This window comes from Halichoerus grypus, chromosome 14 (assembly GCF_964656455.1).
Source record: "Halichoerus grypus chromosome 14, mHalGry1.hap1.1, whole genome shotgun sequence".
NCBI lineage: Eukaryota > Metazoa > Chordata > Mammalia > Carnivora > Phocidae > Halichoerus > Halichoerus grypus.
Window position 1 is genome coordinate 82,983,633 of NC_135725.1, and position 14,205 is coordinate 82,997,837.

At 43.8% G+C, this 14,205-nt stretch overlaps 1 protein-coding gene across 7 annotated transcripts in view; it reads right to left on the bottom strand.

Annotated features, from left to right (window-relative positions):
• The window catches only part of DENND1A (DENN domain containing 1A), a 498,150-nt gene that overhangs the window by 254,267 nt on the left and 229,678 nt on the right, over positions 1-14,205 (bottom strand). For all 7 annotated transcript variants that reach the window (XM_036107896.2, XM_078061741.1, XM_078061742.1 and 4 more), the window contains 2 exons: positions 8,546-8,615; positions 3,344-3,424 (listed from right to left, as the gene is read on the bottom strand). In XM_036107896.2, coding sequence (XP_035963789.1) covers positions 3,344-3,424; positions 8,546-8,615 — 151 coding nt within the window. The remainder of the gene's footprint in view (positions 1-3,343; positions 3,425-8,545; positions 8,616-14,205) is intronic.

Sequence of the window (14,205 nt, forward strand, 5' to 3'; positions counted from 1 at the left end):
CTGCAAGAATCCTATGCTCTTCCCACTAAAACAGCTTGCGATACCTACAATTCTTATGAACAAATTATAGCTAAAGCCACTTGAACTGAAATAAACTAAAAAGTAAAAACAAAAAACATTATGAAAAGACCACTTAAAAAACAAAACAAAACCCTCCACAAAGCATCATTCCAAAAACCATGTGCCTGGGCCAAAATATTACCCATGAAGTATTAACAGTAGAGATTCTGTAGCATGAAAACTACTTAACAATTGATTCAACTTAACAATGATTAAAATAGCAAAAGTAAAATACAAGGTTAAATGTGATGCCATGAGATACCAACTTTTATATGAAATGACTATAGAAGGGGGTCCCAGGAAATGTTTGGTAATGGACATCCACGGGTGATGGAGTGACAATGCAACAGCCTGCACAGTGAGGAAGAAAACTCAAGGGCCACAGAGTCACCACTTCCTAGCTATGTGATCTCAGGCAACCTGACTTAACAGCTCAGAACCTTAGTTGTGAACCCTGTATATGGGAATTGTAAATATCTACTTCAAAACTGTTAGGAAGAATAAATGTTACAGATGTGAAGTGCCTAGCATTCCACGAACGATATTTTAATAGAAAACTATTATTATTGCTCGACCGCTAGTTTACATTTCTATTTTTCTCAATCACCTATATCAGACACACAGAAGTATTCTGTTCTGAAGACACAGTCAAGGACTGTCATTTTTCCACATTTCAGGCTTTATAAACTAGATGAGATTCACCCTTCAAAATCAGAAATGCAACATGGAGAGAATCCCTCATGAACAGGAAAGAAACATATATCTGCCTTTACAGATGCAGTGGGTTGTAAATAGTGAGGCATCACAATTCCAAAACCAAGTCATCCCCAGGCTGTCCTTTGAGATTCCGTCTTGCTCCATCACCCATGAAATGCTGGGACCAGAGGAGGTCAGAAACATTCCTAGGAACCACTGGCACGAAACAGCTGCACCTCCTCCCCCCAACAGTTTCTCCTCCTGCCCCTGGGATGGCTTGTCCTTGAGGCCTGGCAGCCACTCAGGGGAAGGAGTGGCCCTGCCTCCCCAGCAGCTGGTGACCCAGCCAGGCTACTCCACAGCTTACCTGTCGGATGTCATTACAGACTGAAGCAGAGAGATCAAGCTGATTTAGGAAAAGGGACAGAGACAAAGGCAAGGTTGTTTAGCTATCTGGCAATGACCTGGGCAGGTTTAAAGCTCGTTTCTTCATCTTTTCCAGGCAGTCTTCCCTACGAGAATTTCTCTAAGATTCTTTTCCTTCCTATGCTCAATTAAAATGAGCAAAAACCTCTAGAAGTTCCTTCTTTGCTCCCTTTTTTTCAATACCCATGGCCTAGTAGAAAGAACACAGGCTTGGAAGTTAGCCCTGGGTTTGAAAAACCCGAACTTCTCACTTATTAACCACATAGCCTTGGGTGAGCAAGTACCTTTTTTCCTCTCTAAGCCTCATCTATAGGATGACAACACTATTATCTGTTTTGCAGAGTTGTTTTGAGCACGAGGGATGCACACTTGGCAGAAATTAAGAACTTAATGAATAGAAGATCTATTATTAGTTACTGGTAGTAATACTGCTTTCAATTTGCTCATCATAAAAAAAAACCTGTAAGATATGTTCATTTTCTTTATGAGGGCAAATACTAAGATACTAACCACTAAATATCAACACTGTACCTACTTCTGGAGAAGATGAAAGATAAAACTTTCCATTATTTTAAAAATCTATCTATCTACCTATCTATCCATCTATCTAACTATCCATCTATCTATCAAAAGGCAGACTGCCACATACAACACCTCATTTGCATGTGTCAAGAGTCTTGGAAGCCTGACTACCCTACATTCTCCTACAACTAGACCCTGAGAGCTTGTTTGGAGGTTCTAACAGGGGAGTACAGCTACTCATATACCCTTGACTGAAGAACGGTCCTCCTCTATCAGAGAAGGTTGTCCTCTTTGAGCACACAGCTTCAGGAGGGATGCACATGGATGGTGAGGGAGGAAGGGGACACCTGTCTAGGCAGCCAGATCAGCCAGATCAATGGGGTGACAGATGTCACAGCCAGATCAGCCTCACATCCAATAAAATTTTTTAAACATTCAGGGGAGTCTGGGTGGCTCAGTCAGTTAAGCGTCTGACTCTTGATCTCAGGGTCTTGAGGTCAAGCCCTGCACTAGGCTCCATGCTCAGTATGGAGTCTGCTTGAGATTCTCTCTCTCTCCCCCTCTGCCCCTCCCCCACACCCTGTGCTCATGCACTCTCTCTCTCTCAGAAGAAATTAAATCTTAAAAAAAAACACAACAACTTTTTAAACATTCAGCTCTCACAACATAGGGAAAACAGCCCCTGCATAATCAAGAGCTGGCCTAAGGGTGTCCATCTGAGAATTCTGATGAAGGTGGTGACAAGGGCTTGACCTAGAGAATTAGAGAATTCCAGTAACTGAAATATGAAAAAGATCACCTACGCCTCTTTTGATGCCTTATCCGATCAATGAGGAACTCAAGGTCCACAAGGTCAAAGGTTTTAATTAAGATCACTCAGGTCACTGGCGAAACTACAGCTAGGCCTGAAACTTCCCAGTTCAGAGGGTTTTCCACCCAGCACACTATATATCATGTAGCAGGTATTTAAAAGAGTTTAAAGAAACAATTATTACTGTAGGTTAGGAACTAGGCTAGCCTCTCTCCATCCCTGTCCTTGAGGGATTTACAGCCCAGTGGCCAAGATAGGAAAGCAGATGTGGTATGACTAAGCACTGCGACGTGTGCAAGATGCTTGGGGCAAAGAAGAAAACCTTGACTAAGTCTTGGGGAAGGGGGTCCAGGGGAGGATTTCTCTGGAAATAAAATCCAAGGTGCGTTCTGAAGGATGAATGTAAGCCAGCTTGGTAAAGAGGAGAGAGACAGTGTTGAAGGTTCAGGGGCGACAGGATGGGCAAAGAGGCATGCACAACAGTGCTGGGGGGCAAAGCATGAGGCAGGGAGCCCCAGGATGGGGGCTGAGGAGGCAGGTAGGGGCCATTCCAAGCCCAGCACCTGCCATCTAGGAGATGCTAGTGATGGGATGACAACCAGGAAGAGAGGAGCCTGGGGACATTTGGGACCCATTCCTTATTGGAATCCCAGAGAAAGGAAGAAATTGAACTCCCTGGCCTGTCTTGAGTCCAGAGGTTTCAGAGTATTCAGAGGTCGCGCTGGGGAAGGTGCAGATGACAAAAGACGATCTTGTTCGGCTAACTCCGCCTCACTGTTAATAATGAAATGGTTTCTCGGTGATCGCTAATTTTCTGCCCCCACTTACCACGCTGAGATGAACAGACACTCCTGGGTCAGGAATGGGAAGTTTGTGCAGAGTTTCAAGAAGCTCATTCCACTGATTCTCCTGAAAGAAATAAAAGGCCTAAGTAACAAAAGCAAGGCTGAGCCCTTAGTCAGAGGCCTGCAGGGAGGTCTGGGCACACAGTGAGCCGGAGGCCCTCATGATGAAGGGGGCTGGGGAGGGGCTGGCCCCAGTACAGAAATAGGCTTGATATTCAAGTAGGGTTGGACAAAAGACACTGCTTATGGCTCAATATAAGAGCCAAATAGATCCTCCCACACCAAGTTTGACATTTTCTACTGAGTGAGACACCTACCATGACCGCCTTTTATGGATCATATACCATAAGCTCGCAGCAAACCTATCCTCTCAACTCCATAGCAACAACTTTTAAATGCAAACAATTCTAGCTTACAGGGCGGGGGTGGTTGGGAGAAATAACGATGACACTATAGATCTTGTCTTCATCATCATTACCCTCAATTAATTTTATTGAGTGTTCACTGGATACACACAGCAGCATCCAATTATGGAAAGTTAAAATGAACTACATACAGCAGCATGCAATATAGTATGGTGGCTGTGCATTTTAATTAGTGAAATTGAGCCACAGAATGAAATACAAAGCAGTACAAATTATTCGATTGAAAACAGATTCACTTTTAAAATGCTCAAAAGAACGCTGCTTACAGAATTATGCAAAAGCCCTTTCTCCCACCCTGTGGAATTGTCTGTGCTAATAGAAAAGTATTACGCTTACATGTGTTTCCATTTGTTATCTGTTTGATGCTCAGGACTATCCCACTTCACAGACTGAAAACTGAGGCTCTGAAGGCTGAAACAACTGGACTCAGATCAGCCAGTTAGTAAGTTGCACAGCCAGGAGCTAAACGCAGGTTTTCTGTGTTTGAGCCCAGAGACCTCTCCACTGCTTCACAGCAGTATTGGGTCGTGAATTTAAAGGACAGGCAAAAAGAGGATGAGTGCAGATTAAAAACCTGCTTCAATCTGAACTCTGATCATTCAAGTTTCTCACGGAGGAATAAACGTGTGTGCACGTGCACACATGTTTAATTTTGCTCTGAAACAATCTCAAATTTACATAATTATAGGACAGCAATTTTCTATTTCCCTACTTAACAGTGAGTTACTGACATTATGTTCCATCATCCATAAATACAAAGGACATTTTCCGGTACAACCACAACTAATCATCAAAATCAGGAAATTAACACTGATAGAACATTATCATCAAATCCTCAGATCCCTTCAAGTTTTATCAATTGTGCCCATAATGTCCTTGGATAGCAAAATAATCCAGCTCAGAATCACATGTTGCCTTTAGTTATGAATCTCTGGTCTTCATCAGTCTGGAACATGGAACAGGTCCTGAGTCTTTCCCAGATTTGTAGGCACCTGACAGTGAGACCAGCCATTTTGTGGAATAATTCTCCATTGTCTGATGTTTTCTATTGATTCAGACTTCAATTCATTCCATTACTCATGATGTTCACTTTGATCATTTGATTAATTCATCTGAAGTCTCTACTGTGAAGGTATTCATTCTCCCTTTGTCTTTAGCAAGCATTTTGTGGAGTGATACTTTATGTAAACATCCCCTTCCTCAAACTTTTAACTTATCTATTTACTTATTTATATCGGTAAGCACACATGGTTTTCTGTTTTATTCAATGGCTATAAGCCTTTGCTATCGTTATTTGTTTTAATGCTCAAATTGTCCCAGACTGGACCAGTGGGAAGCCCTTAACCACTTCAAGTTCACTTCTGTGTCTTTCTGACATGTCCCCATCATGTTTTAAGCACTTCCTTTGAACACTTTTTGGCACAAAAAGATATCAGGCTCATTTTATACTTTCCCTGCCCTGGCCCTAGAATTAGACATTTCTTCAGAGAGCCCTGGCTCCTTTTAGTGGAAAATGTTATTTAGAAACCACGATTTGCCTACTAGGTGTGCTCATTGCTACCTGGGTATTGCTAACCCCAGACTCTTTTAGTGGTTAGAGCCAGAAAATATACTACGCACGCAGACACCCACAATAGACGCATCTTTACTGAATCCTGTATCACATATTTTGTTCATACTAATGGCGCTAATTCCAATCCAACATAGGAATCCTTCTAGTTTCCTTCCTTTTCATATTTGTAACTAAATTCTATAGAAATGAAGAATCAATCCTATTTTCTTAATATATTTACTTATTTGTATGTAACCAATCTTTTATGACTGACCCTATCCACCCAGGAGCCCTCCTTGCCCTGCTTGAATAGGGATATCCAATGCTAGGCTGCTACTGTCCACTCCTCCCCAGCAAGAATGCCTTCCCCACCCCAGGTTCCAATACCCCAGTGCTGGACCACTGCAGCCCCCTTTCCCTTGTGGATCCTTCTAGATCCTCCTAGAGTTCTGATATCTGGTGCCAAGCCATTGCCAATACTACCGCATGCATATAAACAACCGCTTTGTCCCTCAGGCTCCAACACCCTCAGCCAGGCTGCTCTCCAGCTCAGATGCCCTCTTCAACCCCTGCCAGTTCTTCCATAGGGATGTCCTCAATGCCCCATCCATGGTCTGATAACCATGGTGGATCCATGACCCAGACAGACACCCCATCATGTATCTTAGGCTCCAACACTCCACTCTGAGCTGTCATGGTCACTACCAACCCCCAAACCCCCCAACTGAAGCCTACCATACCCAAAGACTTCTGGACTTGGGGAGGGGATTCTGTTTTTTTAATAAAAGCTCTTTCCTCCTGTTCTAATCTGATGACCCACACCCTGCCAACAAGTAAGGCAGTTGTAGACAGATTTCCTATCATTTGTGTCATAATTCCTTTAACCAGAAAAAGAATTAATAGAAAGAGTACTGGGTACAGGGGAAACAGACTCCACTAAAACACATCACTGATCGCAACTCTTCAACACTCCGAGAGGCAGGGTCCTTCCTGGGGCAATGGCCCAGAGGACCGGTGCACCAATTTTACGGGGTAATAATCCTATCTCCCCTATGCATAGCTCTACAGACCTAACCTTTTCTGTACAAGACATGTTTTTAAAAGTCTACTATGTTTTGACTGGAGCATTAATATGGAAGAAAAAAATATGTGAGCCAATCTCCAATTCTAAGACTGTTAAGAGCCTACGTGTGATGCAATTCTATTTACTAAAGATATCCTTCAAATTTGAGTGAAAACCTGAATGTTTGACTAAAGTGAATTGTGAACATAAACTGATGAACAGACGCAAGGTGGCCTCTGAATTCATTCATCAAAGAAAAAATCACTTCAAAGAATAAATCACTTCCTTCATGACAAAATTCCCAGATACCTAAGCATCCTCTGAGAGTGAGTGTAGTGACCTAGGGAGCCATTTCTATTAGTTATTCCTTCCGATTATTGTGGCCTCTGGAATACATTGCTGGTAAGTAAATCTTACTTGAAGGAAAGATTTCTCCATTATACACGTTTTCCACTTCTTCTCCAAAGCAGCATTTCCTCAAGTATGTTCTAGGAAACACTGGTATCTCAGAATATTAATATTTGTCATGGAATAAAAAGGGTCTGGGGCCAAACAAGATGGGAAGCATGGAATAACACGTTTCTCCACGGCAGGACCTTCTCAGAACCACTAGGACATGAATCTTAAGGAGAAAAAAATGAAACACAACCTTCCTTCTCCCCAACCCCAATATTACTGAACTATGGCACCCTTTTGTTTTTAATGGATCTAATGTTCTGTAGAAAGTATGAGGAGAAAAAAATTTCTGTAACATTTAATAATAATGTATCATCAATTAAAAATATTAGGCCATTTACAAAAAGGAAAATTTAAGGAATTATATATATGGACAAATATTCAACTACTCATAAAGAAATGCAATTAAAACAATGAGACTGTTCACTTGTCAAATAAACAACAAATTCAACAAATGGTACTGGCGAGAGTATGGTGAGCCAAGCACTCCCGTACATTCCTAGTAAAGGGCATCTTTTAAGAAAACAGTACAAATTCTTCTGGAAAACAGTTTGGCAAATTTTTCTAAATGTTTATGTCCACTGCCCTAAAAAATGGCCCCTCTGAGATTCTCCTCTTAAGGAAATACTCCATAAAGAAGAAAATGCTTTATGTTCAAAGATGCCAATAGCTACAACTACAGTGGAAAAAAAAAAAATCCCAAATAATGAAAACTTCCAACAGGGCCACCTGGGTGGCACAGTCGGTTAAGCATCCAACTCTTGATTTCGGCTTAGGTCATGGTCACAGGGCCACGAGACTGAGCCCTGCATCGGGCTCCATGCTCGGTGGGGAGTCTGCTTCTCTCTCTCTCTCTGCCCCTCCCCCACTTTGTCTGTGCATGGGTGTGCATGTGTTCTCTAAAATAAATAAATAAATCTTAAAAAAAAAAGAAAAACAACTTCCAACAAGAGGGAAATGTTTCTAAGGTCCATAATAAAATGCTATGCACCCATGAAAAATATTCACACTGTTTTTACTAGCCTGGGGAAATGCTTCTGTTACTATAGCACCTGAAAAATGTGAGCTATGAAAGTCTAAATATAGCTCCAGTTGACCCTTGACATCCATGGAAGACACTTCAGCATATCATTTCTTCCAAAAGTACAGTAAAATAGAGCTAACTTTTTAAGTAATTTTTCAGACCCTTAAAAAAATTACTGAAAGTGCACAACAAAGCCTTACTGGAAGGGGAACTTGGGACAGGTGGCTAGGTCACTTGCTAGTTAAGTGTTTTACTCGCAAATCGAGCTTTGCAGCATGACATGAGCAATTCAAATTTGTGCCTCAGCAAAATTATAATTTAATACATGTCATGAACTTCCAGGGCTACTTGGGAATATCAGCTATCAGATATCAGAATATTAACTCTGAATGCTAAGGGTCTAATTTATTATGCCTTTAACTGCAAAAGTAAAGGAAGAAAACATCCCAAAATACTAGTGATTGTTATTTTTGGGAAGGGGGAAGGGGGAACACATCAGGAGTGATTTTTCTCATCCTTCCTATTTGCGAATTTCCGAAACTTTCTATAATGGGCATGAGTTACTTTTTTGGTAAACATTTTGGTGAAATATAAGGCATATATTACTTTAATGATCAAAAAAGTTAAAGTTACTTGCTAAAAAGAATAAAATACAAGGTAAATACCTGGCCCTTTGTCGTGTAATCCGCCAAGATGTTAAGCAGCTTATAAAATACTTCGAACCAGGGAAGATAGCTGGGGAAAGAAGAGGAGAAACATGAAATATTAGTATGCAGGTCAAAAACTTTAACCAGGAGCTAATTCAAGACTGGTACATTTCAGTTCTTCCTCTACACCCTGAAGAGTCTTCCTGTTATAGGCTGCTGGAAACACAGACTGGTAGAATGCTAATTATTTCTGGGATTTTAAAAAATTGCCTGTGTAAGGTGGAGGATTGAATATCCATTATAAATTATTCCCATGCCTCAGAGCTAGAACAGGTTCATAGAGAAGAAATTCAAAGCCGAGGCTGCAATCAGGAACCATCTCTGAATAGCCCCCCCAGGCCTCTCCCACCACACCCACCCTTTCCAGGAAGCTTCTGTGCAAGTCCCTCATGATTGGACACACACAGCCGCACACTCACACATACAGCACTTGCCCTGCTGCTGTCCGCAAGGTGTCCCAAAGGCCCCATGCCATACTGTAGCATCAAACGTCCTACCTGTGCCGCACCCCTTCCAGACTACTGCAGGACGGGCTCTAACTTGTTCCCGCACCCCTTCCAGACTACTGCAGGACGGGCTCTAACTCTGTTCCCACTGCAGTCTACTGGGTCCTGACCATGGCAGCCCTTCACTCCGAGGACAGTCTGGTCCTGACCTCACTCTATCCTCTCTCTGTGGGGCTTCAAGAATAATCTTTCTAAAATGCACATCTAAGTGGCCCACAAATCCAGTTCCTGCAGTGGTGCCCCATCACTAATGGACTTCTTAGGATGGCGTTGGAGGCTCTTCGTTGTCAGGTCCCCTACTGGCTGCCCGCTCTACTTCCCCACGTGCATTCTTCTCTCACTGCAGCCTCCCTCCCAGAATGGCCAGGCATCCTCAAGCCTGCCCGAGCTTGCATACACTTGGCCCTTTTCTCCCTCTGACCTTCCTGGTCTAGGCTAGCTTATTTCCACTCATCCTCCTAACGGTCCTCTGCAAGCTCCCCATCCCCGCCCCTCACGCCCTAATTCCCTCTTCTCTGTGCTGCCCTGGTCACATGCATACTCCCGTTAGAACATTCCACACACCATGTGGCACTCAATGGTGTGTCTGTTTTGCTAACAGACTGTGCGTAGAGAAGGAAGGATCTCATCTTTCTTCACTTTGTCTTCCCGGGGCCAAGCCTGGAGCCCGGCATACCGTCAGTGCTCGGTGTTGACGGAACAAACACAACCAAACAAAGACTAAGAGCAAAGGCATGTTAATGTTATAGAATTGTTGTTGAACTATCTCCCACCCCACCCCCTGCCGCCCAGAAGTTTGTCACTTAATTTAAATGGCTTTATTCTCCATTAAGAAACTTTTCCAAAGTGACAAATAGTCAAGTGAGGAGGGTGTCATACCAAGCCCCTGCTGTCCTGCCCGCATCCGCCCTGCTGAGCTCACAGGTCCGTTCCTGATAGAGCTGGACGCGCAGCGGAGCGCTGATCCCGCCAGGCAGAGGGAACTCAGCACCCCGTACAGATTACCAGCTGTACCGCCGAGGGTAATAGATGAAGTGAGAGGCAATCCAGAGGACAGATAAAGTGCACAGTTCTCCATCATTAACGTCTGTCTGAAGCCAGCACATGCTACTGTAAAATTTAAGTAGCTTATCAAAATATACTGATAAGCAACTTAACTTTTCACTTCTATGACAGTATTATCACTTATGTTAATATGTTTCAATCAGCTCTGGCAGCTGCATATTGACTATTACACAGCAAATGACTGCCGCCACTTTCTACAGCATTTACTCTGACAGAGCAGTGTAAACATTCAAGAGGGATTAGGGAGGAGATAAGTTTCTCCCTTCCTATTCTGTTAAATAAACCTCGGCTGAGTTAAAAGCCATTATAGTGGGAACAATAAATCCCCTCAGACGAAAACTCTTGCCCAGATTAGAGGACTCTCAGTAAACAAATTCAACCAAGGATTACAAAAAAAATTTTTCCCCTGAAAGAGAAAATACCACTAGTTAAATCCAGCAACTCAAAGTCAGGAAGAGAGCAGGGGGGCAGGGGGGGCCGGGGAAGAAGAGAAAATATTGTCTTGCAAGGAAATCATGGCCTCGAGGAAATGAGAGAAAAGCTGAAGTCATTTCAGGAATACTGGACGAAGTGATGTGGGGCGGGCTGGATTCTCTGATAATTCAGGACTGTGGTACACACGGGAGTAGTTTCTGCCAAGAGGTTCAAGTGCCCCACTAGCACGGGTCCTGACTGCAAGCCCCTGCGTCCTCCACGGCCAGGGGGCTGAGGGAAGGTGACGTGGTAGGGCCGCCCGGCCCACAGCACAGTGCCCGGCTTCTCACACGCGTCCTCAACCTCACCAAATCAATTCTTTTTGGCTACACTAAGCAGAACCCTCAGCCATGGCAGGTTTCATAGTTACCCTGGAGATCAGCCATTTCTTTCTCGCCGTGGCCTGACCGGACGCAACTGTTGCCCACATGTTGTCCCCTGTGCACTGACAGATGAATATCCAGTGATGGCAGCGTTAAGGTCTTGAAACCAAAACCCAGCTGTCTTCTTCTTCAAAGGATCCCTCTTTTCCCCTGTTGGGAGGCCAGGGTTCACAGCTGAACCTTATCCAGTGGCGTTTCCTGTACCGCTTCATTAGCGCTGGCACGACGGCTCTGCCCGGCCCGCAGGGCTGCAGGTGAGGCTAAGGAACCCCTCCACTCCATTCTGTGCGTGTCTGTCATCATGGAGTAAACACTACTTCCCAGTCCAGAGACAGGAAACAAACACTCCATTACACTGCTCGTCCCTGGACATCTAAAGGAGTTCCAAACATCTCTGGGCCTGCTCCACCTGCCACCTTCATGCAACCACTCGGAGTCCGCAATGCCAAGAGAGCACCACCGTGCAGCGGGCTCAGTCCAACTAGGGCCCAAAAAAACAAACAACAAAGGGTCCCTGCATTGAGGAAGGCCATGGTCCTAGTGGGGAAAAGAGACATCTACAACAAAATAGTTTGTGTGAGGGGAGTTGGAACTCTTTTCCAAGGGCTTTATTTAGCTCAGGCTTTGGATCAAGTTATAAAATTATCATGGCCAATCAGAGAGCCTTCCTTGATGGGGAAAAGCCAAAATGGGACAAGCCTGCTTCCTAGGCACTGGCCACGATCCATGCTTCTCTCACCAAATTGTGGCTCGGATAACTTTGTCCCAGGTTCTGCCATCACTCCCTGGCCTAACAGTCAAATGGAGAGGCTTTTGTTTCATATAAGGCAATACAAAGTCTTAAACTTGGGAAGAACTCAGGGAGCACCCGAGTATTCCTACACACATTCCTACATCACAGGCCCTTGTAAGATGTGCAGGGGCAAGGTTCGAGACATAGTGCTCAGAGTCAAATGGCCCACGGTAAAAATCACCTGTAAAAGGCCCTTCAGTTGCCCCCAACATAGAGCAGACACGGTTTTATAGACACAAAGTAGCTGGCCTGAGTTTGCGGGGAGGGGAGGGACGACATATACTGAATGAAAACTGTCTATGCTCCAATCTGTCAGCTTGGTGAACTGCTTACCCTCCAGCTGAACTCAGGAACTGAGTCCGACCGAGGACAGATGACTTACATTTCTAATCTCGCTCCACTGAATGGACTGTCAGGATAATCATTCCCACTGTTTTGTGTATATACGCATGTGTCTAAGTGACCTTGTATAAGGGTACATATGATGGGATCCCACTCCAGTGTCATAAGTATTTAGATAGAAAACCATTACAAATTTTAAAAAGCTCTCCCACATCTCTTGCTAGTAGTTGAGTTCAAAGCCATCAGATGAGGCCAAACAAGACGGGGGTGTGTGAGATGGGGAGCAACAGAGGAAGACACTGAACAAGCCAAGGAAGGTGGTCACTTGAGAGAATAATAGCTGTGAGCAGGATGTCAGAGTTCAAGCACAGGCAGGAGGAAATCCTCCTGTAGGGGCCACCAGGCCAGACTGTTGGAGTCTGAGTGGGGTGAGAAGGGTTTCCTCGTAAGGGAAAGTCAGGGCTCCAGCAAGATCAGGAGAGAAGAAACACAGAAGGTGGCTTGGCTTAGAACGTCAGAACTCAAGATGGGGGGGAAAGCGGTGTTTAAGTAGGGGCAAGGCCTGGCACTGGGTAAGAAAGCATCTATGTCAGGAGAAAGAGGTTGACTAGACTGGTGTTGGAACCTAAGAGGAATGAAAAGAGCATGTGGAAGGGAGTTCAGTGTGGGATGTCAGAGCCAAAGTGGGTAGGAGGGCTTCTAGGACGGGTGGTGAGGCAGAGTCCAAGGAGGTCCACAGGAGGAGGAGGCTGCAGTGTCTAAGAGGTCAGAGTCCAAGTGCGGTGAGAAGGACAGCCACAGAGGAAAGGAGCTACAGCTGTGAGAGTCTGATCGAGACTGATCAAGCGTGTAAATATATAGTGGAATTACTACTATCAAAGAAGAGAGTTACAAATATGGACAAAGAGAAAACAGAAATGAACCTTTGGTGTCCTACTGGAATTAGATTAACTGTGTGAAATCATGGAGACAAATAAAAGAAATAGAAACACAATATATGTATGTACATTCATATGTGTATATATACATTATATATAGATTCGCTAGCTCTAGCCACTGAGGGGCCCTGGAAGCAGAGAGACCCCAATTATAATGAGCATGCTTAGTGTCCAGATCTTGGTTTCTTTTTTTTTTTTTTTAAAGATTTTATTTTTTTATTTATTCGACGAGAGAGGGAACACAAGCAGGGGGAGTGGGAGAGGGAGAAGCAGGCTTCCCGCGGAGCAGGGAGCCCGATGCGGGGCTCGATCCCAGGACCCTGGAATCATGACCTGAGCTGAAGGCAGACGCTTAACGACTGAGCCACCCAGGCACCCCCAGATCTTGGTTTCTAAGTACCATTCTTCACCAAAAGGAACCCGAGCTCCTTAAAGAAGGGAAAAAAAAAAAAAAAAAGAAATGTCTGATTCCAGAGCTGGGGCTGGGAAATATCTTGTTGTGCTAGGAAAAAGGCAGCGTTCAACACATGATTAGGACATGCCAACAGGACACAAAAGCCAGCGTGGAGGGGCTCCTGTTGACAAAATCTGTGACAATCTGAGCATCAAACCAAATAATCATAGAAAGAAATTATGTAATAATAAATAAAATAGGAAATCATGAGTCTGTGCTAATATAAATAAATGAATCGGAAGTCTGATGAGGATAAAATGAGGATATTCAGAATACACTTTTTAATTACAAAGGGAAAAAGAAGGGAGACTCCTGGGAGACACAACCTTAAGTAATGCGACAAATTGAAAGGGTGCCACTTGATAGGATGCAGTGAAACAATACAGAATACTTCCATCATATTCTAGCCATAGACGTAGAACCCAATCCTGAGGATGAGGGACTTTCTACAAATTAACAGCCAATGTTAAGTTCAAAGAAGTGTAAGAAATGTTGAGGATCTATTCCAGAATAAGACGACAAAAGAGACAGGAAAATAAATGCAACATGTGATTCTGAACTACAGCTCGCCCCCCCATATATAGGGGGTCCAAGTATCTCATGGTAGTTTTATGTCAAAACTTTCTGATTTTGATGACTGTAATGTAGTTACGTAAAAGAATG